This window comes from Ornithodoros turicata, chromosome 7, assembly GCF_037126465.1.
Source record: "Ornithodoros turicata isolate Travis chromosome 7, ASM3712646v1, whole genome shotgun sequence".
Taxonomy (NCBI): Eukaryota; Metazoa; Arthropoda; class Arachnida; order Ixodida; family Argasidae; genus Ornithodoros; species Ornithodoros turicata.
In genome coordinates, this window is record NC_088207.1 from 53858714 (window position 1) to 53885652 (window position 26939).

General features: G+C 44.8%; 3 protein-coding genes across 3 annotated transcripts; all 3 read right to left on the minus strand.

Annotated features, from left to right (window-relative positions):
* Positions 1-1649: 1649 nt before the first annotated feature.
* LOC135400109 (uncharacterized) lies at positions 1650-4665 on the minus strand. Its single transcript, XM_064631842.1, has 4 exons — positions 4576-4665; positions 3606-3660; positions 2070-2208; positions 1650-1882 (listed from the first exon to the last, which is right to left on the minus strand). Exons 2-4 carry the CDS (start codon positions 3646-3648, stop codon positions 1702-1704), a joined length of 363 nt encoding a protein of 120 aa, XP_064487912.1. The 5' UTR covers positions 3649-3660; positions 4576-4665; the 3' UTR covers positions 1650-1701.
* A 6215-nt stretch (positions 4666-10880) lies between these two features.
* Positions 10881-13989, minus strand: LOC135400111 (uncharacterized). Its single transcript, XM_064631844.1, has 4 exons — positions 13800-13989; positions 11993-12047; positions 11297-11435; positions 10881-11109 (listed from the first exon to the last, which is right to left on the minus strand). Exons 2-4 carry the CDS (start codon positions 12033-12035, stop codon positions 10929-10931), a joined length of 363 nt encoding a protein of 120 aa, XP_064487914.1. The 5' UTR covers positions 12036-12047; positions 13800-13989; the 3' UTR covers positions 10881-10928.
* Positions 13990-22106: 8117 nt separating this feature from the next.
* Positions 22107-25964, minus strand: LOC135400112 (uncharacterized). Its single transcript, XM_064631845.1, has 4 exons — positions 25857-25964; positions 23894-23948; positions 22533-22671; positions 22107-22341 (listed from the first exon to the last, which is right to left on the minus strand). Exons 2-4 carry the CDS (start codon positions 23934-23936, stop codon positions 22161-22163), a joined length of 363 nt encoding a protein of 120 aa, XP_064487915.1. The 5' UTR covers positions 23937-23948; positions 25857-25964; the 3' UTR covers positions 22107-22160.
* Positions 25965-26939: the final 975 nt, after the last annotated feature.

Genomic DNA, 26939 nt, shown 5'->3' on the forward strand with positions numbered 1-26939 from the left:
CTCGGGAGAGCTACGGAAGCGCCGAATATGATTAGCGGCTGAGGAACCTATATCCCTGGGGAAGGAGGGGAGGAGGAGTATCGTTTATCTAAAGAAATAAAAAAAAATTAGAAAGAGCTGCTTTCTAGAACAGGGTCAGGCGAACTACACGTCGTACAAATATCGAACGATTTGTTTTTAATGTTTATTTGTTGCAATATTTATTGTTTTGCTGCAAAATGTCGGCTTGAGTTTTGCCGAGCATTTGACGGAATTCCTCCTCCAATGACGCAGTGTGGATTACAACTGATTCTTGTAAACCTGAAGTCCATATAGGGAGTGTGCGACAAACTGGTGGCGCCGCGATGCGGCCTCCGGAGAAAGACACCTTGCGTGATAGCCGCCGGGTAGCCAGCTTTGTTTACATGTGAAGTGCAGGTGTCTTTTTTTGCTACACTCGAACTGTTGCATCGCTAACTGTGCCAGCACCTAAAAGAACTCTTCATGAGGGACCTGATGTTTCGAGTTCAGTTTGAGTTTGATTATAGAAAAAAAAAACTAAAAAAAACGCTAGACTGGCAGCGAATAGCGTTTGTGACGCGCGTTCGGCCATTGCATGAGGTGTCCACAACATATTCTATTTCTTTTGTTCTAGTCTCAATGAAACTGAATGAGGACCTGCAAAATGATCAGTGAGCTACAGTTGCCACTTTCGTGACGGTGAAACGCCGCTGGATCGTGATACTGATTGAGGTGTTTCATCGCCAGTGCCCAGAGCCGATATTGCTCCCGGTAATCTGGTTGACGAGTCTCACAGTGAGAACGGAAGTTCTACGTTGTCCAAAAGGTCTAGTTTTAGTATTGACGCACCAACCATTTCACAGCTGTCGCGCCGCAAGCCTAAGGCGGTAGCCGAGGTAAAAACTCATATAATTTCTTCTTTGAGGATCTCTTTAGCGTTATTGTATCTAAAGATACTGGAAAAACTGCAGTACAAGTTTAGACAATAAGTTGTGACCTCACGTGTTTATTTGTATGGATAAAACGGACGCACGATGCAGATTTCGGTGACGAAGCTATGTGTGTGCAAAGAGGACGAAAGGAATACAAGACTCAGTCAAAAACATATTACAAGTTGCTGGAATCAGAGAAATGCACGTATATAGCCTTCGCTAGCAAGCCAGGATTTTGTGAGGTGTCAAATAACCATCCTCTCGACGTATCACTTACAGGTGTTTTGACCAGACAGGCGCGAGTGGCCGCTCTCCTTCCGCACTGTTAGATACATTATAAATACGGTGGTTGCTTCTGTGCAGTGTGTGTCCATTCTCTTCGTTCGCGCCCCAGAAAGGTTCCACATTATTTGCACTTCGAAAATTAGCCCTTCTAATTACGGCGGTCGCCACGCAAGCTACGGTTTCCACTTGAGAATGCATAGAACGGGCGGCGTGGTATCACGTCGGATACTTCCAAGACCGCCACCGGCGGCGCTGTCGCGACGGAGCAGCGCGCCCCGTTTAGGCGTCGCACGATCCCTATAGTGCCGACACAGTCGGCGGGCTCGTTGGTAGAGTTGATGCTGTGCTTAGAAAATACCCCAAAGCAGTGCACGTTCTCCCTGACCCGTTCCTCGGGTTATTGTGCTTTCGTTTGAGAAACGAAACAACAAAGAAGAATGCCTGCAGGTTTATTTAATCTGCGACACATGAGGACGCCTATCGCTTACACGCCGAAGAGGGACGGCAACGATTCGCAGTTTGTTGGCAAGGCACCTTGGCAAGTCAGACCAGACCCCGTGGCTTGCAGGAAGGCATCGCCAGCAAACTGCTTGGTTGCAGCAGCTAGCTCAGGGCATTCTGTAGCGAAGTGCTTGTTGACGCAGCCATTGATATATTTCACGCCACTGGACGAAAGCATGAGACACGTAATTTGATTATATATATTTGTTAGACGATTTATTACATTTCTTTAGACAACTTATCCATGCCCTTGTACACGTCTACCACTGAGCAGAGTGTGGGCTGAATCCAGTGTGTTTTCTATATTATCTCCTCAATAAGCATATTTACTGTGAACACAAATCCACTCACCAGCATACGATGTTTTCCTTGCCGGCTTCAGTTGTTACCGCCTCATAATTAATATCCTTGAACGGTGCAGAAAGTGGCAGGTTCTTCACACACTCCCCAGTTTCAGTACCAGCCGTTCGGCAGTCAGAAGTAGCCAGCTCTGCACAGCAAGGTGTACTTTGAGCTACGAATATTTTTTTGCACGGTGCACCTAAAGGCCGCATTCGAGTTGTGATTCTAGAGAACTAGCATGAGTACATTAGCGAACGTTGAAATTTCACGGTAACGTTTCCGAAAACATGATAAGCAAATCTTCTGATTCCTTTGGAGTGGCTGACGTCACGTTGCTGGTATCTGATTGGCTGACTGACAGCGATACGGAAGTGGAATCGGAGGGTTCTTACGATTCTCTAAAACTCCTCCTTGTCTATCGCGAATTTTCGTGCAAGACTTTATTATGTCTTTTCAGCATTTTTGACAAGAGTTCCAACATGTCATATAGCAATGACCAGAATCCCGCGCTTCTCAATAGGCGTATTTCTTTTAATTATTTTAAAATCAATTTGATTTCGTGACCAGTGACTCGCTACACGCAGTTATTATTTCTACCCGTTTACTTTTTTACTTGATGTCAGTAGAACAATTGGTTCTCCGATGGCGATGCAACATACTTTTTATAGCTTTATTTTAATGGGCTGAGGAGATTGCAATGGCTTACATGCCGTCCAGGCCCGTTCGCCAAGGCCTCCCACACTAAAGAAGACACTCTCTGTTAACGCCACCTAGATAAATAAAATCTGATCACTTAAACGACGTAAATTATTCATTAAAGGGGTTGCGAATTCAATCCGGAATATTACACAAAATCATGGTTCAAATGTAGATGTATGGGTGCCAAACATGTTCGTCGAAATCCCTTCACGCTGCTCTCCCGCGACACGGAGTTATGATTCTTCGAATGTGAGGAGATCCTTTCACTATCTTGACTCTCTTCCAACCAAGTCAACCACGTTGGGAGCCTGACACGTTGAACCGGTGCATTTAACACTTTCCCTCGTAACGAACTCGAGGGAGCAAGCTGGCAGTTTTCCATAAGCAGAGTCAGTGGCGTAGCCAGACCTGCAAGCTAGGGGGGGCTCGATACGAAAACTCGTCCCCCCCCCCCCCCCCCGCTGATCCTAGGTGCGACAACACACACATACTCGTGCACGCCGCAAAATGCGGTTCACAAAAACAGAACGAAAATAGTTGATTTGGACGTGCACAATACGATTACGTGTATAGGCTGTCATGTCCAATGAGGTGGTGTCACGAGATTGGAAGGATTTTGAAGAGCTCATACTTTGAAAACCATTCAAGAGTGCTGCTTAGACGCCATGAACTGTAAGAACTTTCGCGATCGTCACACTGTCACCTCCCATATATTATTTTCTCCTCGGATTTGCACGATTTCCGTGGGTCGGTCCGTGGCAGGTAGGGGGGGCTCGAGCCCCCCCTAGCCCCCCCGTGGCTACGCCACTGAGCAGAGTACCCAAAGTTTCTCTCGAATATACTTACGGAGCAGAGCCAGAAGCACGAGCGAGGAGATTACTACCTTCATGGTTGATGTTTCCTGGAGCACAAATGATCACATAAGAGACCTAATATTCACATACCGTCAAGCACACGCATACCTTAGGAAACATGTGAGGTGCCAAAGATATTGACTGCAAGGGGGATATGTTTATTAAAAAGGAAAAAGAGGAAAAAGAAAAGGCTAGCCAAGCAAAGAGCCGGCTACAAAGAAAGTGACCACGTGTGGATGCAAGGATTTTCGGGCAAAACTTGGCAAACCCCGTTTTTCGTTACCCGTTTGTTTGTTTGTTTGTTTGTTTGTTTGTTTGTTTGTTTGTAAGGAAAAAAAAAGAGCCGTTATCTGTCTTCACTATGAGATCATTATCTCTTTCTATTGGATCGCAATAGATCATTATCTACGTGTGGGGACGACATGGGAGGACTACATGGGAGCACTGAATGACGCTGTGACACCACGCTGGACCAGCCCAAGCAGCACAATGTACTGAAAGTCGAGTGCAATAGGGGTGGTCGGCATGTGTCTTATCAGAGTACTTCAGTTTCACGAGTCTGTTCAAGGCCTTCCACCTACCCGTCCACCCCTATTGCACTCGACTGTGAGTACATTGTGCTGCTTGGGAAGGACATGGTCTTCGGTCACATATGCTAGCCGCTACACCACCCCAGCGCGCCGCTGCCTTGAACTACAATGCCTATAGAGGGGCTTCAGCACCTCTCTTCTCTGCGTTATTTGAATTCGTCAATTTCTGGGCGTCTGAGGCTTACGAGTCTATGTCGTCCCTAATTGTGGTCTGCCTCAGCAAATTCTCGTTGTTTATGACGTGCCTGTCGTTGACCGGCAAGCACCGTGCAAGCCATGCTGAGAACCCAGGCGATCCGGACCACGAACTGCCACTTCTATAAGCCTCATCGATAGAAGTTCGGAGTCACTTAAAAGTAAAAGTATACTTACGATGTGAGGTTTTCAGCTCAGACGAGACGTTCTGTGTTGTAAAGTCGAATGTAGTGATACCGTTGAGTGTGGAAGCAGTCGTTTTATAGGAGACCGGAATTAGCTGATTGGCTTCAACTTGGAGATACGAAAACGGACGTTCTCATTGGCATCTCATTGGTTCTCATTGGATCGTTGCTGCGGATGCTGGCGTGTGCAACGCTGATTTGCGCTATTATTATTCTGCGATAATTTCTCGAGGTTCTGGATGGACTGAACGCGGCAACCTTAAATCAAGCTCGTGACTCTATTTTTTTGACTATTTTAATGTTCCGAGGTTAACGAAAATGTAACCGTTTAAGGTCACAATCACGAACTAAAGAGAAAACTAAATGTAAAGGGGGTGTGCGGTAAATGGTTAGTGTCGCTCTTAGTAGCCTGGCATACCCAGTTACGAGTGACCAGACCAACAGCCATGTCTCCAGGAGAATAACGTGGAAGCAAACTCGAAGGATTCCTTAAAGTACACAGATGCAATTGCCTGATGTAGCTAGTGATCATTAAAAAACAATGCCACGCGAGCAGTGAGACAGCGCCGACAGTTGAAGGGACTTAATGCGCATGATCCTAATTGCAAGAAAAAGAAAAAAAAAAGAAAATGAATAACAAAAAGGCATCAGCAGTGAGAACCCACCAATCCACCCACCCCTGATCCGTGCACAGAAATGCTAAAATTCCTCTATGGTGTCTCCTCACCAACACACAACCGAGGGTGTGGGTTAGGCCTACACCGCTGGTACCGTTTTATCAAACGCCGTTGTTTAATCGAAGCATGCAGTTGGGCGTTGTGACACGTGCCTTGTTGTATTCGTCGCTCTGCCGTTACTTTGGCTCCGAGTCCCACCACGTGGCTTATGATTTATTAACATCGCATATATTTCTACGCGTCATCTCCATCAGTTTAAATCTCACAGCGAAAGGTAAGATTCACCGTTGCAACCAAAACCGTTTCACACCAATATGCGCGTCTTGTCGAATAGAGATCTCTAAAATGCGTTAGGTACAGCGGGGTCATCTATATGCAGTTCACATAATGTTCCGCGTGCAATGGGGTAGGGTACTGCACCACCGCGATGAAACACCCCGTCTCATCGTCATCATTTATTGCTGTTGTTGTTGTTGTTGTATCTATGCAATTAACGCGTTTCACTAAAGCAATCTTCTCATGTTTTTCTCGCCTATTTTTCATTACCATTCTCACGATCATCATCATCATCATGTCCTTGAACACCACACCAGTCAGTAACGGAAAGAGGTCGCATAAAACAGATTGAGGGATTGATTGACTGGTTATAAAAAAGAAAAAATGGAGAAAGATAAAACAGAAAGATAATTGGGATAAGTGACATGTCGGATAACGTTGGCTGTACGCAGACAAACAGATACTAATGGAACGATGCGACAGAACCAGAGGACACGTGTTTCGCCGTGTCTACGGCTCGTCAGCTCTGGGTAGCTGCGCATCGTTCGGAACTGGCAAACCGGGGGTCGCTTAGCGAGCGATGCGTGCAGCCATAGAAGCCATCTTAATCTGTAATTTTGAACTTAACTTTTTACTTGTTTCTCTAATGGCTTTTTTTTTCTCATTATATATATATAGATCCTCATGGAACGATGCGACAGCACCAGAGGACACGTGTTTCGCCGTGTCTGCGGCTCGTCAGCTCTGGGTAGCTGCGCATCGTTCGAAATTGGCAAACCAGGGGTCGCTCACCGAGCGATATACACCTGGGAGGGTGACTGAGCACTCCTCAATGCCACAGTGCAAGCCACTGAATTATAATCAGAATGAGATTATATTTATATATATATATCGTAAAATATTCGGTGGAAAATAGGTTGCGGACTCCGAGCTCGCCTATCATATTAAAGCATATCATTTGCCAACTATTGACTCGCGAAATTATTCGAATTCAATTAATTATGAAATGTTACACGAAATTTTTCTTGGTAACGTACCTATCTTTTGAATATACAGGCCGTAAAATAGCGTATCAGCGGAGTTGCTCTACAAATACTTGAAAGACATTTCAGCGACGGAACACGTCGTTTCCTGAGTGTGGTTCGGCGGCAGCGGAAGCTCGTTAAGCCCCACAGAGTCCGGACGCGTGCCTTTAGATTGCCTCATAGTTTCAAGATAGGGTTCCCGAACACTTATCCCGAATGCTTATCTGAATTTTCCTGCTTAAGAGAGAGACATTTTTGTCGAGTGACAGACAGCAACACAACCCAGCCACAATATGAAAGAGAAATTTCCGAGAAGCGTGAAGAACAAATATGTTTCGATTCTTGAAGAATGCGCCCGTGCTCTCCGAAAGTCTCTGATATGCGAGTAACACCGAGGACATGTAGTAGCGCAAAATACGACAAACAATTGTTCGAGCTCTGTATCGAATCGAGTAACCACTTACTTATTCAGGACCTGAACTAACAAGGAACTTTTGGTGACCCGGATAGCTTACGTTCGGATGTGTGAAAGCAGTGAATGATTTAAAATATTATTTCAGCAGGTATGTCCTTGAGGTAGTTCGGTAGTGCACACAGCGCAGATTGCTGGTGCTGCTTTGGTCAGCTCCCCAGTACCTTCTCAACACTAAACGGACGGTTGTCAAGTTTCGCGAGGGCGTTCTTCAGTGTTCGCCGACTATGTGGAGTCGTATACAGGAACGAGAACGAGTGTTGTGCTCTCGCACTAAAATATTGGTTTTATGAATGGTTCTATGAATCGAATACTCTGCTGAGAACATTCGCGACTACTTCCTGTGCATGTTGACGCTCTGATGAAGATATCCATCGAACAACCACAGATTCCGCGAGAGCAGGTGACGTCTGATGGCATCGCCGACATGTACCATGAGTTAATAGATGAAGCTTTTGAAAAAATGGGTCCTGAAACCAAGGAGTCTATGAAGGGGAAAGTTACCGCTTCACATGAGGAGAACTGCTCTGCGTCATGTGTGCGCGTTATTTTTCTTTTTTATTTATTTTTTTTTTTGCGTTTATCGTCACCTGCCCTCGCTTTCTGTTTTTAATGTCACACAACATTTTTACCAGAAATGAAGATGGTCACAACCCTGAACTGCCTAGGTGGTATTTTGAGAGTTGCAAAACAATGTTCACCGTAATAAAGCGTTACTGTTTGAAAATTGGATGTCGCTACATTTAGCCAGAAACACTCCTTCCATTCCTTCAAGTCCCGGTTCCCCCAAAACGGAAGTCCTGAGAAAAGCCACTGGGTCACATCATACGTGACCTCATAGGATATGGTCACGTGGTTGTGACCATCACCTATTATCACACCCCATCACCTATTACCGACACCGTCACCTGGTGACCGTGGACACCGTCACCTGGACAACTGTCGGTGGTGGACCTGGACACCTGGATGGACCTGTCGGTGATCACCTGGACACCTGTCGGTGATGGACACCGTCACTAGGTGACGGTGTCATCACCGACACCGTCACCTATTATGTCGCACCCCCCCCCCCCACTGATTTTCCGCACCCCCCCTAGAAGAAAATTCTAGGAAAACCACTGATTTCAGCGACCACAAATCAATCCTCATCACGTTTAAATAAATTCGTCTACACACTTTCATCCGGCCTCATCCATCCCTTTGGTCTCTTATCATCTCACCATCTGTTTGTACTTCCAGTGTGTAAGTGTACTGGGGTAGCCAGTTCCTCATATCCCCATGTTTTTCTTTATCGCATCACCATCACCATCACCACCTGGCCTCGTTTCACCATACGCACAGCTGATGCTGAATGTCGCGTTACACGAGTCGTAGCCGTACTGTGTGTGTGTGTTTATTTTTTCTTCTTCTTCAGGGTGATCCACCTTTGCAACATTAAGTGACATCCGCAGGTGTCACAGTGATGGGTAACCTATAGAGAACATTCTCTGCTCGGGTGTTCTCAAAGCCTGTCACCCATACAACACCCAGTTTGGCCTACGTGTTGTTTGCCGCAGGAGAGAGGGATGGAATACACAACGCCCTCGACACATTCCATAAAGAGGTTCTTGTGGTTCTTACAACATCTGTGCACTTGCGCCGTCTCCATGGGCTTGTCATTCTACGAGGGGCTCCGAAGACAACGTGGATGTTCGAACGGCCCCCTACCTTTTGACGTGAAAATGTCTGTAAGTTCGGTTTGGTATCCACATCAAAATATGCACCGCAACGAAATTATGCCGAATTTCATGACGCGATAATCTCGGTGAGTAATAAACCGATAGCAACCAACCGACTAAATCCAGATAGCATATACAAGTGCAAGATTCTAGCTAACAAGGTCGATGTAGCGGCAGGCGCAATCTCTGGGTGTGGTGGGCGCATACGAGACAGACGGAAATATAGAGGTACGCGTACCTTGCGGGCAGCCTATTTCACGAACGCGTGAAGCTAGGGCGCTGATCGAGGTTCTTCCTGGATCTTATAAGCGATATCGGCTTCAACAACAAAACGCCAAAATTTTGTAAATTTGCAAAATTCAAACAGTTTTGCCAGACTGTCGGCATATATGGAACCAAAAATATGATGAGAGCCGAAAAATATGCAATCAGAAAAAAAGTTAGGCTCGAGAGGAACACAAAAAGCCCCCAAAGTCTAGCACCGAGTGCTCGGGAGAGCTACGGAAGCGCCGAATATGATTAGCGGCTGAGGAACCTATATATCCCTGGGGAAGGAGGGGAGGAGGAGTATCGTTTATCTAAAGAAATAAAAAAATTAGAAAGAGCTGCTTTCTAGAACAGGGTCAGGCGAACTACACGTCGTACAAATATCGAACGATTTGTTTTTAATGTTTATTTGTTGCAATATTTATTGTTTTGCTGCAAAATGTCGGCTTGAGTTTTGCCGAGCATTTGACGGAATTCCTCCTCCAATGACGCAGTGTGGATTACAACTGATTCTTGTAAACCTGAAGTCCATATAGGGAGTGTGCGACAAACTAGTGGCGCCGCGATGCGGCCTCCGGAGAAAGACACCTTGCGTGATAGCCGCCGGGTAGCCAGCTTTGTTTACATGTGAAGTGCAGGTGTCTTTTTTTGCTACACTCGAACTGTTGCATTGCTAACTGTGCCAGCACCTAAAAGAACTCTTCATGAGGGACCTGATGTTTCGAGTTGAATTTGAGTTTGATTATAGAAAAAAACAAAAAAAACGCTAGACTGGCAGCGAATAGCGTTTGTGACGCGCGTTCGGCCATTGCATGAGGTGTCCACAACATATTCTATTTCTTTTGTTCTAGTCTCAATGAAACTGAATGAGGACCTGCAAAATGATCAGTGATCTACAGTTGCCACTTTCGTGACGGTGAAACGTCGCTGGATCGTGATACTGATTGAGGTGTTTCATCGCCAGTGCCCAGAGCCGATATTGCTCCCGGTAATCTGGTTGACGAGTCTCACAGTGAGAACGGAAGTTCTACGTTGTCCAAAAGGTCTAGTTTTAGTATTGACGCACCAACCATTTCACAGCTGTCGCGCCGCAAGCCTAAGGCGGTAGCCGAGGTAAAAACTCATATAATTTCTTCTTTGAGGATCTCTTTAGCGTTATTGTATCTAAAGATACTGGAAAAACTGCAGTACAAGTTTAGACAATAAGCTGTGACCTCAAGTGTTTATTTGTATGGATAAAACGGACGCACGATGCAGATTTCGGTGACGAAGCTATGTGTGTGCAAAGAGGACGAAAGGAATACAAGACTCAGTCAAAAACATATTACAAGTTGCTGGAATCAGAGAAATGCACGTATATAGCCTTCGCTAGCAAGCCAGGATTTTGTGAGGTGTCAAATAACCATCCTCTCGACGTATCACTTACAGGTGTTTTGACCAGACAGACGCGAGTGGCTGTTCTCGTTCCGCACTGCATTATAAATACGTTGGTTGCTTCTGTGCAGTTTGTCTCCATTCTCTTTGTTCGCGCCCCAGAAAGGTTCCACATTATTTGCACTTCGAAAATTAGCCCTTCTAATTACGGCGGTCGCCACGCAAGCTACGGTTCCACTTGAGAATGCATAGAACGGGCGGCGTGGTATCACGTCGGATACCTCCAAGACCGCCACTGGCGGCGCTGTCGCGACGGAGCAGCGCGCCCCCTTTAGGCGTCGCACAATCCCTATAGTGCCGACACAGTCGGCGGGCTCGTTGGTAGAGTTCATGCTGTGCTTAGAAAATACCCCAAAGCAGTGCCCGTTCTCCCTGACCCGTTCCTCGGGTTATTGTGCTTTCGTTGAAGAAACGAAACGACAAAGAAGAATGCCTGCAGGTTTATTTAATCTGCTACACATGAGGACGCCCATCGCTTACGCGCTGAAGAGGGACGGCAACGATTCGCAGTTTGTTGGCAAGGCACCTTGGCAAGTCAGACCAGACCCCGTGGCTCGCAGGAAGGCATTGCCAGCAAACTGCTTGGTTTCAGCAGCTAGCTGAGGGCATCGTGTAGCGAAGTGCTTGTCGACGCAGCCATTGATATATTTCACGCCACTGGACGAAAGCATGAGACACGTAATTTGATTATGTATATTCGTTAGACGATTTATTACATTTCTCTAGACAACTTATCCATGCCCTTGTACACGTCTAACAATGAGCAGAGTGTGGGCTGAATCCAGTGTGTTTTCTATATTATTTCCTCAATAAGTATATTTACTGTGAACACAAATCAACTCACCAGCATACGATGTTTTCCTTGTCGGCTTCAGTTGTTACCGCCTCATAATTAATATCCTTGAATGGTGCAGAAAGTGGCAGGTTCTTCACACACTCCCCAGTTTCAACACCAGCCGTTCGGCAGTAAGAAGTAGCCAGCTCTGCACAGCAAGGTGTACTTTGAGCTACGAATATTTTTTCGCACGGTGCACCTAAAGGCCGCATTCGAGTTGTGCTTCTAGAGAACTAGCATGATTACATTAGCGAGTTTTACGAGAACGTTGAAATTTCACGGTAACGTTTCCGAAAACATGATAAGCCAATCATGTGATTCCACTTGGAGTGGCTGACGTCACGTTGCTGGTATCTGATTGGCTGACTGACAGCGATACGGAAGTGGAATCGGAGGGTTCTTACGATTCTCTAAAACTCCTTCTTGACTATCGCGAATTTTCGTGCAAGACTTTATTATGTCTTTTCAGCATTTTTGACAAGAGTTCCAACATGTGATATAGCAATGACCAGAATCCCGCGCTTCTCAATTGGCGCATTTCTTTTAAAGAAATACGCCTTGGCGAACGTTAGTGAAGTCAACGACGCCGGGAGTCTGACACATTTCACCTGTGCATTTAACTCTTTCCCTCTTAACGAAGTCGAAGGGGTAAACTGGCAGATGTCCATAAGTAGAGTACCCAAAGTTTCTCTCGAATATACTTACGGAGCAGAGCCAGAAGCATGAGCGAGGAGATTACTACCTTCATGGTTGATGTTTCCTGGAGCACAAATGATCACATAAGAGACATAATATTCACATACCGTCAAGCACACGCATACCCTAGGAAACATGTGAGGTGCCAAAGATACTGAATGTAAGGGGGATATATTTATTAAAAAGAAAAATAGCAAAAAGGAAGGTTAGCCAATCAAAGAGCCGGCTTGCTGTTCCAAAGAAAGTGACCACGTGTGGATAAAAGGATTTTCGGGTAAAACGTCGCAAAACCCGTTTTTCGTGATCCACTGAGTTGAGTTGAGTTGATAAGAAAAGAAAAAAATGCAGAAATAGGCACTCGTGACGAGAGCCGGCTACTCCAGATCACTTAGGAAAACACAAATGGCTATCTACAATACAACCAATCAGTGACAAAGACTCTCAGTCAGTCACGGTGGCTTCAATATTATGGTGATGCATGAGCGATGACACAGAAAAAGTTGTTTGTAAAACGCTTCAGTCGCGTGCTTTCTCAGCGAGGTGTTGTCGGACAATGCAACAGTATCCCAATGGTGTCACAAGATTTAAATGCATTTTGCCACGTTTCACAGGAACGCAGAAATAGAAATAAAACTCTCAGTGCCATTAACTTCCATCTTTGAGTAGATTCCAACTGGAGTAGATTGTAGGAGAACGGGCGTGAAACGACCGTCTTGTAGTTTCTATAACCTGAAAACACTTAGGGCGAGAGTGTACACTGCCACTGGTATTTACATTATGATTTATACCGTGTATAGGCGGACTCACCTTACATGTAAATCTATTCCAAATTATTTTTATTATCATTATTATCAAGGCCGTTATGATTTAAATTCTATTGCGACTCAGAAGTCGATACTCCTGCAGATGAGCGAGTAAGGTCACGCACGACGACAGCGCATAAAAGGAACGAAAAGCACTGGAATCCTGAATGCAGCTCTCGAACATTCTTGTTCGGTTGGAAACATTGTGCTGCATCTTCTTTCTTTTTGAGGATGTTGACACTTTGGCAGGGTCTTACTCTTACCCAAATTACACTAGGTACTTCACTGTACTACTAGTACTCTAGATATTGGCATATACCCAGAGGTGCTAGGGATTGGTACGCGAAAATAGGAAGGCACTGCAGTAAAATGTACTAGTCCCTCGCAGCGTCGATATCCAATATGAGCACAGTTTAGTTGCATCGCGAAAAATCAAGTCAACTGATTTTAAGCCATCTGCCTTCAGCCCCACTCTTTCGTAAATGGGAAACGAAGAAACGAACCTAATTGGATACATCTCAGACAGTGCAAACTTGCGCTTTTAATTGTTTCTTTCATTGGAGTCATAAAAAGGCGTTGGAAACGCGACGTCGTATCGCGTAACCGACGGTCCTTCGTGGATTCTAAAGATGACACCCCTCAAATAATTCAGTAAAAGGAGGCACTGACGCCACAGGAATCGAACCTGGGTCTTCGGTCACATATGCTAACCGCTACACCACCCCAGCGCGCTGTTGCCTTGAGCTAGAATGCCTGTAGAGGGGCTTCAGCACCTCTTTTCTCTGCGTTATTTCAATTCGTCAATTTCTGGGCGTCTGAGGCTTACGAGTCTCTGTCGTCCCTAATTGTGGTCTGCCTCAGCAAATTCTCGTTGTTTATGACGTGCCTGTCGTGGGCTGGCATGCACCGTGCAAGTCATGCTGAGAACCCGGTCGATCCGGACCACGAACCGACACTTCAATGACCCTCATCCATAGAAGTTCAGAGTCACTTAAAAGTTAAGGTATACTTACGGTATGAGGTTTTCAGCGTAGACGAGACGTTCAGTGTTGCAGAGTCGAATGGTCGAATGTAGCGATACCGTTGAGTGTGGAAGCAGTCGTTTTATAGGAGACCGGAATTAGCTGATTGGCTTCAATTTGGAGATACGAAAACGGACTTCTCATTGGATCGTTGCTGCGGATGCTGGCGTGTACAACGCGGATTTGCGCTATTATTAATCTGCGATAATTTCTCGCGGTTCTGGATGGACTGAATGCGGCAACCCTAAATCAAGCTCGTGACTCGTAACTGTTTTAATGTTCCGAGGTTAACGAAAATGTAACCGTTTAAGGTGACAATCAAGGAATAAAAAGAAAACGAAATGTAAAGGGAAGTGCAGTAAATGGTTAGTGTCGCCTTAGTAGCCCGGCATACCCAGTTACGAGTGACCAGACCAACAGCCATGTCTCCAGGAGAATAAAGTGGAAGCAAACTCGAAGGATTCCTTAAAGTACACGGACGCCATTGCCTGATGTAGCTAGTGATCAATAAAAAACAATGCCACGCGAGCAGTGAGACAGCGCCGACAGTTGAAGGGACTTAATGCGCATGATCCTAATTGCAAGAAAAAGAAAAAAAAAACAGAAAATTAATAAAGAAAAGGGGGGGATCAGCAGTGGGAACCCAAGAATCCACCCACCCCTGATCCCTGCACAGAAATGCTAAAATTCCTCTATGGTGTCTCCTCACTAACACACAACCGAGGGTGTGGGTTAGGCCCACACCGCTGGTACCGTTTTATCAAACGCCGTTGTTTAATCGAAGCATGCAGTTGGGCGTTATGACACGTGTCTTGTTGTATTCGTCGCTCTGCCCTTACTTTGGCTCTTTACTTTGGCGAGTCCCACTACGTGGCTTATGATTTATTAATATCGCATATATTTCTACGCGTCATCTCCATCAGTTTAAATCTCACAGCGAAAGGTAAGATCCACCGTTGCAACCAAAACCGTTTCACACAAATATGCGCGTCATGTCGAATAGAGATCTCGAAAATGCGTCAGGTACAGCGGGGTCAGTTCACATAATTTTTCCACGTGCAATGGGATAGGGTACCTCACCACCGCGATGAAACACCCCATCTCATCGTCATCATTTATTGCTGTTGTTGTTGTTGTATCTATGCAATTAACGCGTTTCACTAAAGCAATTTTCTCATGTTTTTCTAGCCTATTTTTCATTACCATTCTCACGATCATCATCATCATGTCCTTGAACACCAGTCAGTATCGGAAAAAGGTCGCATAAAACAGATTGAGGGATTGATTGATTGATTATAAAAAAGAAAAAATGGAGAAAGATAAAACAGAAAGATAATTGTGATAAGTGACATGTCGGATAACGTTGGCTGTACGCAGACAAACAGATACTCATGGAACGATGCGACAGCACCAGAGGACACGTGTTTCGCCGTGTCTGCGGCTCGTCAGCTCTGGGTAGCTGCGCATCGTTCGGAACTGGCAAACCGGGGGTCGCTTAGCGAGCGATGCGTGCAGCCATAGAAGCCATCTTAATCTGTAATTTTGAACTTAACTTTTTACTTGTTTCTCTATTGGCTTTTTTTCTCGCATTATATATATATAGATCCTCATGGAACGATGCGACAGCACCAGAGGACATGTGTTTGCGGCTCGTCAGCTCTGGGTAGCTGCGCATCGTTCGGAATTGGCAAACCAGGGGTCGCCCAGCGAGCGATATACACCTGGGAGGGTGACTGAGCACTCCTCAATGCCACAGTGCAAGCCAGTGAATTATAATCAGAATGAAATTATACTTATATATATATCGTAGAATATTCGGTGGAATATAGGTTGATGACTCCAAGCTCGCCTATCATATTAAAGCATATCATTTGCAAACTATTGACTCGCCAAATTATTCGAATTCAATTAATTATGAAATATTACACGAAACTTTTCTTGGTAACGTACCTATCTTTTGAATGTACAGGCCGTAAAATAGCTTATCAGCCGAGTTGCTCTACAAATACTTGAAAGACATTTCAGCGACGGAAGCTCGTGAAATACACGCCGTTTCCTGAGTTTGGTTCGGCGGCAGCGGAAGCTCGTTAAGCCCCACAGAGTCCGGACGCGTGCCGTTAGATTGCCTCATAGTTTCAAGATAGGGTTCCGAACACTTATCCCGAATGCTTATCTGAATTTTCCTGCTTAAGAGAGAGACATTTTTGTCGAGTGACAGACAGCAACACAACCCAGCCACAATATGAAAGAGAAATTTCCGAGAAGCGTGAAGAACAAATATGTTTCGATTCTTGAGGAATGCGCACGTGCTCTCCGAAAGTCTCTGATAAGCGAGTAACACCGAGGACATGTATAGCAGCGAAAAATATGACAAACAATTGTTCGAGCTCTGTATCGAATCGAGTAACCACTTACTTATTCAGGACCTGAACTAACAAGGAACATTTGATGACCCGGATAGCTTACGTTCGGATGTGTGAAAGCACTGAATGATTTAAAATATTATTTCAGCAGGTATGTCCTTGAGGTAGTTCGCGAGTGCACACAGCGCAGATTGCTGGTCCTGCTTTGGTCAGCTCTCCAGTACCTTCTCAACACTAAAGGGTCGAAGAAAGATGAAAGTCACTGAAAAGGTTAGGCAGCTGTAGGACTTGAACCCACATCTTCTGGATTGCCGGTCCAGGGTTCTACCAAGTGAGCTAAGCTATCACACCTTCTCAGCCACTTCCAGGGTGCATCATCTGAAGGGACAAACCAGCCACTCTCTCTCACTCATCCTCCGTTCACTCTTACATTTTTGCTCACTCATACACACATTCATACAACGGGATCGAGGCGGCAACTGATGAACATGAAAGAACTGATGTTCTGAGGCTGGAACAAGGAGGGACAAATACATACAAAGCATCAAGGATCTGTTGTCAAGTTTCGCGAGGGCGTTCTTCAGTGTTCGCCGACTAAATAGAGTCGAAGCGTCGGCAGGTGACGAGCACGTGCTCCGTGTTCTCCGCAGTTCCGCAAGTTGAACAGTTCGGCGATCCAACGACACCTATCTTATGAAGGAATGCTACTGCGAACGGAACGTTGAGTCGCAGGCAATGGATGACAAACTGTAACGGCCTTGGCATCTTCGATGGGAGGCAGTAGGTGCAGTTGTTGGGGTCGATTCGCGCGAGGAACGAGAGATTCATGACGTCGCCTGTCCACACGGTTTTAGAGAGGCGGTTACGTAAGGAGGCGAGCGAGTACTTTGCATCAGATTGCGTGAAGTAGATTTTATGAGTAGTTCTTTTATGGTGAGCTCTTCGAGCAGCCTGATCCGCCTACTCATTTCCACTGACACCGCAGTGCCCTGGGATCCACTGGATGATGATGTTGTGATCCTTTGTTTCTGCACAGTTGCATTTCTTTTTTTTTTCTTTTTTTGTACGGCCGAAACTTTGCGATTCACACTGATCACCAACCATTGCTCGAAATACTGGGCCACAATGTGGGTGTCTCTGCATTTGCGGTAGAACTCAACTGCAAAAACAACATCTATATGCTGCTCTCATAGGTTTTTTTTTTATAAAAATTCTGGTCAGTCCTACGTGACGGGCCCTGTATATAAGGTATGTCTCATTTAATACTTTATATATTTGTTTTTTATGGCTAATGTTCCTAAGTAAGAGATTTGTGTTTGTTTGTTTTATGTATATATATATATACAGGGTGTTTCAGTTAAATCCCCGGGCTAAATAATTCGCGAACGGGTGCACCAATCCACGAGCTTTCTTTTTTACAAGTATCTGTCCGATACCACCTACAAGCTGCACACCGCAGCGACAAGCCCCGACAAAAATACGTAAACCGAAACCAATTAATTACTGCAACAAATGACCCGCTTCGGTGGCAGATTTTTCTCTAAAAGGTGTCCACTGAAGGTCCCAAAAGGGGTAGTACCCATTTTAATGCCGACAGCGCCCTGCTTTAGAAGTTACGCTTTTTTACTTTAAACTCATTTGCATTTTTATTTTAATAATGAGCGCCTCCCACTAATTCACACGGTGTGCAGCTTGTAGGTGGTATCGGACAGATACTTGTAAAAAAGAAAGCTCGTGGATTGGTGCACCCGTTCGCGAATTATTTAGCCCGGGGATTTAACTGAAACACCCGGTATATATATTAATTTACATGAATGAAATTTTTTAGGTGCTGAGGCCGTGTCAGCTGCCTCGCTACGTTTGTCGTAAAAACAAACAAACACGTTAATGTATGTCTTTTTTCTTATTTGATTGTCATACTTACTATCTACGCTAGAAATTTGTTCTTTATTAAGAAATATTCTGCTAAAACTATGAAATCTATTAACTATTGCTCAGTGTGAGGTATACCGATGCCATGCTGCATACTGAACGTAAAGGGGAAGGTGTGATATCGGGCATGTTACGTGTCATCAAATGCGAAAACGCGGACTCGCTGTAAGGGAGGGGCGCGCCAGTAGTCGCGATGAATCATGTGCTCTATACAAGGAAGATGTACTTTTCTGCTTGTTGATTAAACCCTTGCCTGTTGGAAGTGGCGTTTGGTGCCTGGCGGTTGCTTCTACAAGGTGTAACACGATACAATTGTGTTTTAAAGATGTCTCGGACCTCTACGCGTGAGCGTGTCAAATTTTTCTTTCCTTTTGTTTCTCTTTTCTTTTCCTTTCCTTTCTTTTTGTTTCTTGTTTTCTTTCCCTTTCCTTTCTTTTTTGTTTCTCTTTTCTTTTCTTTCCCTTTCCTTTCTTTCTGTTGCTTTTTGTTTTTCTTTCTTTCCTCTGTTTCGATCCCCCTTTTTTCTTTTTCCTTCCTTTTCTTTTTCGTTTGCCCCTTCCCCCTTTTTTTTCGGAATAGCAAGCCGGCTCCTTTGCCTGGCTAACCTTTCCTTTCTTTTTTTCTTAATAAACATATCCCCCCCCCCCCATGTCAAACTAATGTGTAATTGGCATGCTTCGTGTCCTTTCAACAACACGGCTGCTACGACAGATATTTTGCAAACGTTTAAGTTTTCTGATTCACGTAAAATGGACAATTGTTCTGTGGTGATGAATGCGTGGTAGCTCCAGTTCTTCACATCTGTCAGCAGTGTATGAACGTTGCGCATAAGAATTGGTCACCGGTTCTAATAAATCGTACGTACAATTCGTTAGGGTTGTGTGAAGGCTATTAGGCGAAAAAGTCGATCATTCTGTCGGGTGACTATTAAACTGACCTATACCTGAACCGATTACCCTTTGTCTTGTGATCACTTCACGAATTAATATTGCTTTTGATCTAATTGAACGCATTGAAACAAAGTATCCGAACAAACGGGTTTGATTAAGTTCCGGTCACCATTAGGACGAATGATTGAAACCAAGGCTGACACCAACTGGGGGGGGGGGGGGGGGGGGGGGAATATGTTTAATGCAAAGTAAGAAAAAGGGAAGGGAAAGGTTAGCCACGGTGTGGGCTTCCTATTCCCTAATGCTTTCTAGCAAACAAAAGAAAACAGCTGGGATACAGAAAATTATCAAAAAATACAGAAGAAACAGCTCCTTCACAAATCGTTGCGCATAGGACGCATCAGAGAATGTCCAGGAGTTTAGATTTCCGAAGGAATCGTGTCAGCGCAGACGTGACTTCAGCGTGCTGGGATTAAAACCGATTTTTACTATTTTCAACATCTTTCAAATATCACAGACTTGTATTACAGACACAGAAGATTGACTAATACCCCCGTCAGACGGGCACGATAAATGCCATTTCAACCACGGTGAACGCTATACGGGAAATGAGATTTACCGTGCCCGTTTGTCTAGGGTATTAGGCTATGCCTGAAGGCCGTGAAACCGCGATGTCTCAGGCGTTAAATCAAAAACGACAAATGAGATGCAAAAATGAGCATAAACTCGTTGATTTTTTTTTCAAAAAGCGCTTAGGTGTACGAGCACTACACATCCGACTAGTAGAGATACTGTTTACGAGGTTTTACCTATACTGTCGTGCAATAGTACAAGCATTTAAGCATTCCAGTGCTGACATAATTAATGAGTTGTAAGATACCCCGTTAATATCGTTGCCTTCTTGTGGACAAGAACAACGGCACATCCAAGATTCAAATTGGAAACGGTTATAGTGCATTCCTATTGAAGAAACACTACGTAAAACGGAACGTTTCTTTGAAACATCCCCTCACTTTTTCCAGACTGTCTGCTGTCAGAAAAGTGACCCGTGTGAATACACGACTACACTCTTAAAAATGAACTTCACCGCATAGCACGCTCCTAGCCAACCATTATCTCGAATGATATCGTTATCTGCCCTGATTTGTTGAAAACGGGGGGCGTACGCCATTTCTGTGACACTTATGCTGTTCATAATTGTCACAGAAAAGGCGTACGCCCCCGGTTTTCAACAAATCAGGGCACATAACGATATCATTCGAGATAATGGTTGGCTAGGAGCGTGCTATGCGGTGAAGTTCACTTTTAAGAGTGTAGCTCGATCAGCAACGGCAGGACATCGTCTACCAAGACGGTTCTCGACACGCTGTCGTGTTTGCATGCATGGTTTCATTGTATTGAGCAGAAACAATAGTCAAATAATAGTCAATAATAGTCAATAGTCAATAATAGTCAATAGTCAATAATAGTCAATAATAGTCAAACAATAGTCAAATACTTGTGTGCTGTGTTGTCTGCTTCGTTCGCTTGTCTGCTGTTGGTGTGTTTGTTCTTGTCGCCACAATATGGTTACAACCCCCCCCCCCCCCTATAAAAAAAAATAATAATAAACGTGTCGAAATTCCACAATCGAAGTAAAGCAGTCCGGAGATAATTCAACATGATCAAAGCTGATTTCCCACTAGCTTTCCTTGAGACATATCTGCTACACACAGCTGTGCAGGAAACAGAGACATGCGTGATTCAAAATATTACTTTATTCGCCTTGATATCTGTGATGAAGACTTCCTGACCGTATGTCACGGAATCGCCCTGTGGAGCCACTGCAATATAACAAAATGAGTAAGAAATTAAATCTAAGTATTCCTACTTTCTTTACCACACAAAAGAAGTGCATGTTGCTTGCAAAATGATAGTGGAAAGAGATGAAAAGAACTGTTGTCAGTCTACATCGTCGCCACTGTCAGAGAGGACAAGAGAATTTCGTTTTATGTATATATGTATACTTATAATCACTCACTCTAAAATATGTTGTTCGTCACTGACATAATTGTGTGGACACGGTGTGGACACGGACACGTAACGTATTCGTGCGCTCATACATGACCGAACAATTGCGAAACATGTCTTCGCTTTTATAAAATTTCGTACAAATATTTCATCCACGTCCGCTTTCTGCGTCTTAACACGAGACAGTTGTGTAAAATACATACCACAAATGGAGTAATCATCCATATTGCAATTGTTTGTATAATTTGTGTGCCAGGTAATAAAACTGTTATGACTAATCAAACAACTTACCGTGCAGTATTTACTAGCACTCTCTCTTGCATGCTTGTTCGTCTGGTCAATAGTTCTCTGGCTATCCCCGAGATTCGCAGTATGACCCTCCTCTGCACCGTCCCCGATCGAAGGTCCACCCGCGTATAAGGTCATTCACGATGTAGGGTCAGCTACAAACGAGACTGCTGAATGAAAGGGGGCGCAACTAGATATTCCAAAAAAAAAAAAGACTAAGGGTAGTTCTCTGCGTTAGAGAGGCCTGCGAGGTCTTGTGCGTATAATTTATTTTGGTAACTTTTTGTTAATTGTGTTAACGAGTTGATGACTTTGACTGGTAGGTTGCAGTACCTGGTGACAGATTTGAAACAGCTCTAGAACCTCATGTATGTTTGAGAGATCTGAGACGAAATTGGCATCACATTGTATAAGAGGGAACGGGGCGACAGGGCGAGGGCGAGTAGTAGTATAATAACAAATATCAAATGGTTTCTTATTTATAAATTTTTTAATAAAATAAATAAATTTTTAAAAATAAATTTTTTTAATTTTTTTTTAATTTTAAATAATTCAATATTCATCATTTCGTCGCAAAATGTCTTCGCAAAATTGAGCTTTGCCGAGCAGTTGACAGTATTCCTCCTCCAATGATGCAGTGTGGATTACCACTGATTCTTGTAAACCTGAAGTCCATATATAGGGCCGACACAGTCGGCGGGCTCGCTGGCAGAGTTCATGCGGTGCTTGGAAAATACCCGAAAGCAGTGCACGTTCTCCCTGACCCGTTCCTCTGGTTATTGTGCTTGTGTTAAAGAAACGAAACAACAAAGAAGAATGCCTTGCGTGTTTATTTAATCTGCAACATATCGGGAAGTGAAGTCCATCGCTTACACGCTGAAGAGGGACGGCAACGAATCGCAGTTTGTTGGCAAGGCACCTGGGCAAGTCACACCAGACTCCGTGGCTCGCAGGAAGACATCGCGACCAAACTCCTTGGTTGCAGCAACTAGCCTAGGGCATTCTGTACCAAAGTGCTTGTTGACGCAGCCCTCGATATAGTTCACGCCACTGGACGAAAGCATATGAGACACGTAAATTGATTATATATATTCGTTAGACAATTTATTACGTTTCTCTACACAACTTATCCATGCCCTTATATGCGCGTCTCCCACTGAGCAGAGTGTGAGCTGAATCCAGTGTGTTTTCTAGATTATTTCCTCAATAAGTATATTAACTGTGAACACAAAACCACTCACCAGCATATGACGTTTTGCCTGTCGGCTTGAGTTCTTACCGCCGCAAAATTAATATCCCTGAACGGTGCAGAAAGTGGCAGGTTCTTCACACACTCCCCTGTTTTGGTACGAGCCCTTTCGCAGTCAGAAGTAGCCAGCTCTGCACAGCAAGGTGTACTTTCAGCTACGAACATTTTTTTGCACGGAGCATGTAAAGGGCGCATTGGAGTTGTGCTTCTAGAGAACTAGCATGAGTACATTAGCGAGTTTTACGAGAACGTTGAAATTTCACGGTAAACGTCACGGTAACGTCACCTCATCATCGTCGCTTTATGTGTGTGTGTGTGTGTGTGTGTGTGTGTGTGTTAGTCCACAGATTCAAATCTGCGAAGTTAGCTGCAACCAATTTGCGACCGTTTGAATTTGCACAACGGCGATTCGCAGCGGCAGACCAATTCCGACTTTAGATGTATACGTAGTGAAGGAGGGAAAGGAGGCAATAAGCAGGCCTTCTGTAACTAGGTGGCGTTACCAGAGCCAACACTACCTGGAGGCAAAGCCCGATCGCTTGAGCGACGTGACGTAACGATTAGGGGCCCTCCAATCACGACGTTGGTTTCAGCGGCCGTAGCTATGGAAACGTGCCGCCCTCAGCCGTATGGGGAGCCACTGGCAGCCACAGAAAGCCTGTGTTTCAAAATCGCCTGCGGCGATTGGCTGACATCTTGGCTGGCTACTGCGGATTGGCGGACTTTGTACGTCTACGTGCGAAGGAGTGGGAGGAGGCATGAAGCAGGCCTTCTGTGTCTATAGGTGGCGTTGCCAGAGCCGTGGAGGCGAAGAGCGTGGAGGCGGTGCATTTAACTCTTTCCCTCTTAAAGTGAAACTTCGCAAGGATTCGAAAAAAATTAGGTGAGCATCATACCAAATACAACATTCGTATTCATTTTGCGCGAATAATTAATTCGTAAATTATGTCAATACCGAAACCGAAATGCGAAGCGGAGAGAACAGAGCTCCCCACTATACGGCGGTTCGTCCGGGGGGAAGATATCGTGACGTCACCCGGAATTGTCGTCTGCTACGAAGCCTACATTGTCCCTTGCCAGATGCCGGATGACGTCAGCAGTGTGTTGCTTTCAGTGCCCTCTCGCTTCACTGAAGCGAAGCGCTCGCTTCGTAATACGTTCGTTTGAATAAAATCTGCGCAGTTTTGGAACGAGATATTTCGGACACATGTTCCTGACATCCCAAAGTTTACGGACATGCCGCAACCTTTGTGGTGATTTTGTCGCGGAATGTCCCACTTGAACGAACTCGAAGGAGTAAACTAGCAGTTCTCCATAAGTACAGTACCCAAAGTTTCTCTCGAATATACTTACGGAGCAGAGCCAGAAGCATGAGCGAGAAGATTACCACCTTCATGGTTGATGTTTCCTGGAAAACAAATTATCACGTAAGAGACATAATATTCGCATAGTGTCAAGCGCACGCATATACCTTGGGAAACATGTGAGGTGCCAAGGATATTGAATGCAAGGGAGGATATGTTTATTAAAAAAGAAAAAGCTCCGGATCTATGCGATGTAGCAGCGACGGATCACTCTACAATTGTACCCATCGCCGTCTGCACATTTCCTGCTGAAGTTCTGTGTTCCGTCCACGTTACCGCGCTCTGTTCGTTCGTGCGTTTTTACACCGGTGTCGGTTGAATGTACCTTATGGCCGACATTTTCTTCATATAGTTGGAAGAGCCGACTCCTCGAATTGTTCGGTTTGTGCAACGGTGGAGGATAGTGAGCATATTATAATGCACTGCACTAGGGGCAGTAAGTATGCATCTCAAAGAGCTACACTGAAAGCTACACTTGCTCGACTAGACAACTGGGCCTTCGATATAGTGAAGGTGTTGAGACTTTGGGCACCGAATACGAGGGATGCTGCCTTGGCGGCACTTGTGAAATTTGCTCAGAGCTGTGGGATGGATACAATTTTCTAGGATGTGCATATATGTGCATGATCTTGGGATAATTGTGAATAGTGGATAATTGTGAATAGTGGATAATTGTGAATACTGGACTTCTAGTGAACATGTTAATAGTGGACTTCTGAATAGAGAACACGTGAATCGTGAATAGCGAACTGGCGAGTAGAACACGTGAGAAGTATTTCTGGGGGGTGGGGGCGGTGTGAGGATTTATGTTAGGACTAGCAGAACAGGTCAGAAGACCGAGTCGGGAGTTCAATTTCGCTTCTTCTTTCTTACAAACAAACAAACAAACGAACAAAAAGAGGAAAAGGAAAGGTCAGCCAAGCAAAGAGCCGGCTTGCTATTCCAAAGAAAGTAACCATACGTCTGGATGCGAGGATATTCGGGTAAAACGTCGCAAAACCCGTTTTTTGTTATCCGTCTTAGCTACGAGATCATTATCTCTTTCCATTAGATCGCAATAGATCAATATATATATATATATATAAATGAAGAAAAATAGCATAGGCTCTTTGACTGCACGTTGAACATATGTTTATAAGTCCCAAACGTCGCCACACCAGCATTGGACAGCTGTTTCGGCCTTATTGGGCCTTCATCAGCAATGCCCACCTACCTGGCCCACCTACGCATTGCTGATGAAGGCCCAATAAGGCCGAAACAGCTGTCCAATGCTGGTGTGGCGACGTTTGGGACTTATAAACATATATATATATATATATATATATATATATACACCTACATGCGGGGGCGATCTAGGAGCACTGAATGATGGTGTGAAACCACACTGACATCGTCTTATCTATATCTTATCTTTCGCCTTATCCATATCTAGTCAGAGTTCATTTGCGGGGTGGTTAAAAACTGCAGAAAGAACAATTGCTGCGATGCACATCGAACGGGGGGGGGGGGGGGCAGAACGCGGAAATGAAAGTAACACTCTCAATGTCATTAACTTCCATTTTCGGATAGACTCCAATTGGAGTAATAGCAGCACGGGCGTGAAACTGCCGTCTTGTCGAATCGAACCTGGGTCTTCGGTCACATATGCTAACTGCTACACCACCCCAGCGCGCCGCTCCTATTAGGTTGAATGCCTAGAGAGGCGCCAGCACCTCTTTTCCCTGAGTTGTTTGAATTCGGTCATTTCTGACCGTCTTAGGCTTGCGAGTCTGTGTCGTCCCTAATTGTGGTCTGCCTCGGCCGATTCTCGTTCTTTATGACGTGCCTGTCGTGGGCCGGCAAGCACCGTGCAAGCCATGCTGAGAACCCGGTCGATCCGGACCACGAAGCGGAACTTCAGTTACCCTCATCCATAGAAGTTCAGGGTCACTTAAAAGTTAAGATATACTTACGATATGAGGTTTTCAGCGTAGACGAGACGTTCAGATTTGCAGAGTCGAATTCTCGAATGCAGCGATACCGTTGAGTGTAGAAGCAGTCGTTTTATAGGAGACCGGAATTAGCTGATTGGCTTCAATTTGGAGATACGAAAACGGACGTTCTCATTGGACCGTTGCTGCGGATGGCGGCGTGTACAACGAGGACATGCGCTATTATTAACCTGAGATAATTTCTCGCGGCTCTGGATGGACTGAACGACAACCTTACATCAAGTTCGACTCGAAACTATTTTAATGTTGCAGGTTTAACGAAAATGTAACCGTTTAAGGTCCCAGTCACGAAGAAAAAAAAGAAAACTAAATGCAAAGGGAAGTGCAGGCAATGGTTAGTGTCGCTCTTACACTCTCACAAAAAAAGGAGTAACGGGGGAGTAACTTCCCACACTTACTCCATTTCCACTCCCCCTGTCAGTAGCCTACTCCCTCCTTCTTCCTGCATTTGCCATGCAACTTCGTCACTGCAAATAGGTGATCCCTCTTGCCGACCATATTTTAATGAACGACTGATGTGTGACATCACCTCCTTCTTGTACGGTGACTTTGGAGTTATAAACTTGTGTGCTACAGTGCAGCCATCCATATAGTGCATCTTTGGATTGGATTGGATTGGAAAAGGAAAGAAAAATATGGAGAGGTTAGTTCCGATCCAGTCAGAACTGGCTACTCCAACTTTTTTCATCCCCATCGAGTATATACTTATGTACTGCTTATATAAGCGGATATACAGCTATTCCGAAGTCAGAAATTTCACAGATGATTCCAAAGGAGCTGCAGAAGCACTTGCATAAGCCTGTAACTGGTGTCATGGTTACTCCTGAGAAATGGAGTAATGTGGAATTCCCTCTTGGAGGGTGTAAGTTTTACTCCAAAAAGGGAGTGTTCTAAGGAACAAACTCCTAAAGGAGTTGTGACGACACCTTTTTCTTTTTTCTTTTTTTTGAGAGTGTAGCCTCAGACGCCCAGTTACGAATGACCACACCAACAGTTACGTCTCCAGGAGAATAAAGTGGAAGCAAACTCGAAGGATTTCTTAGT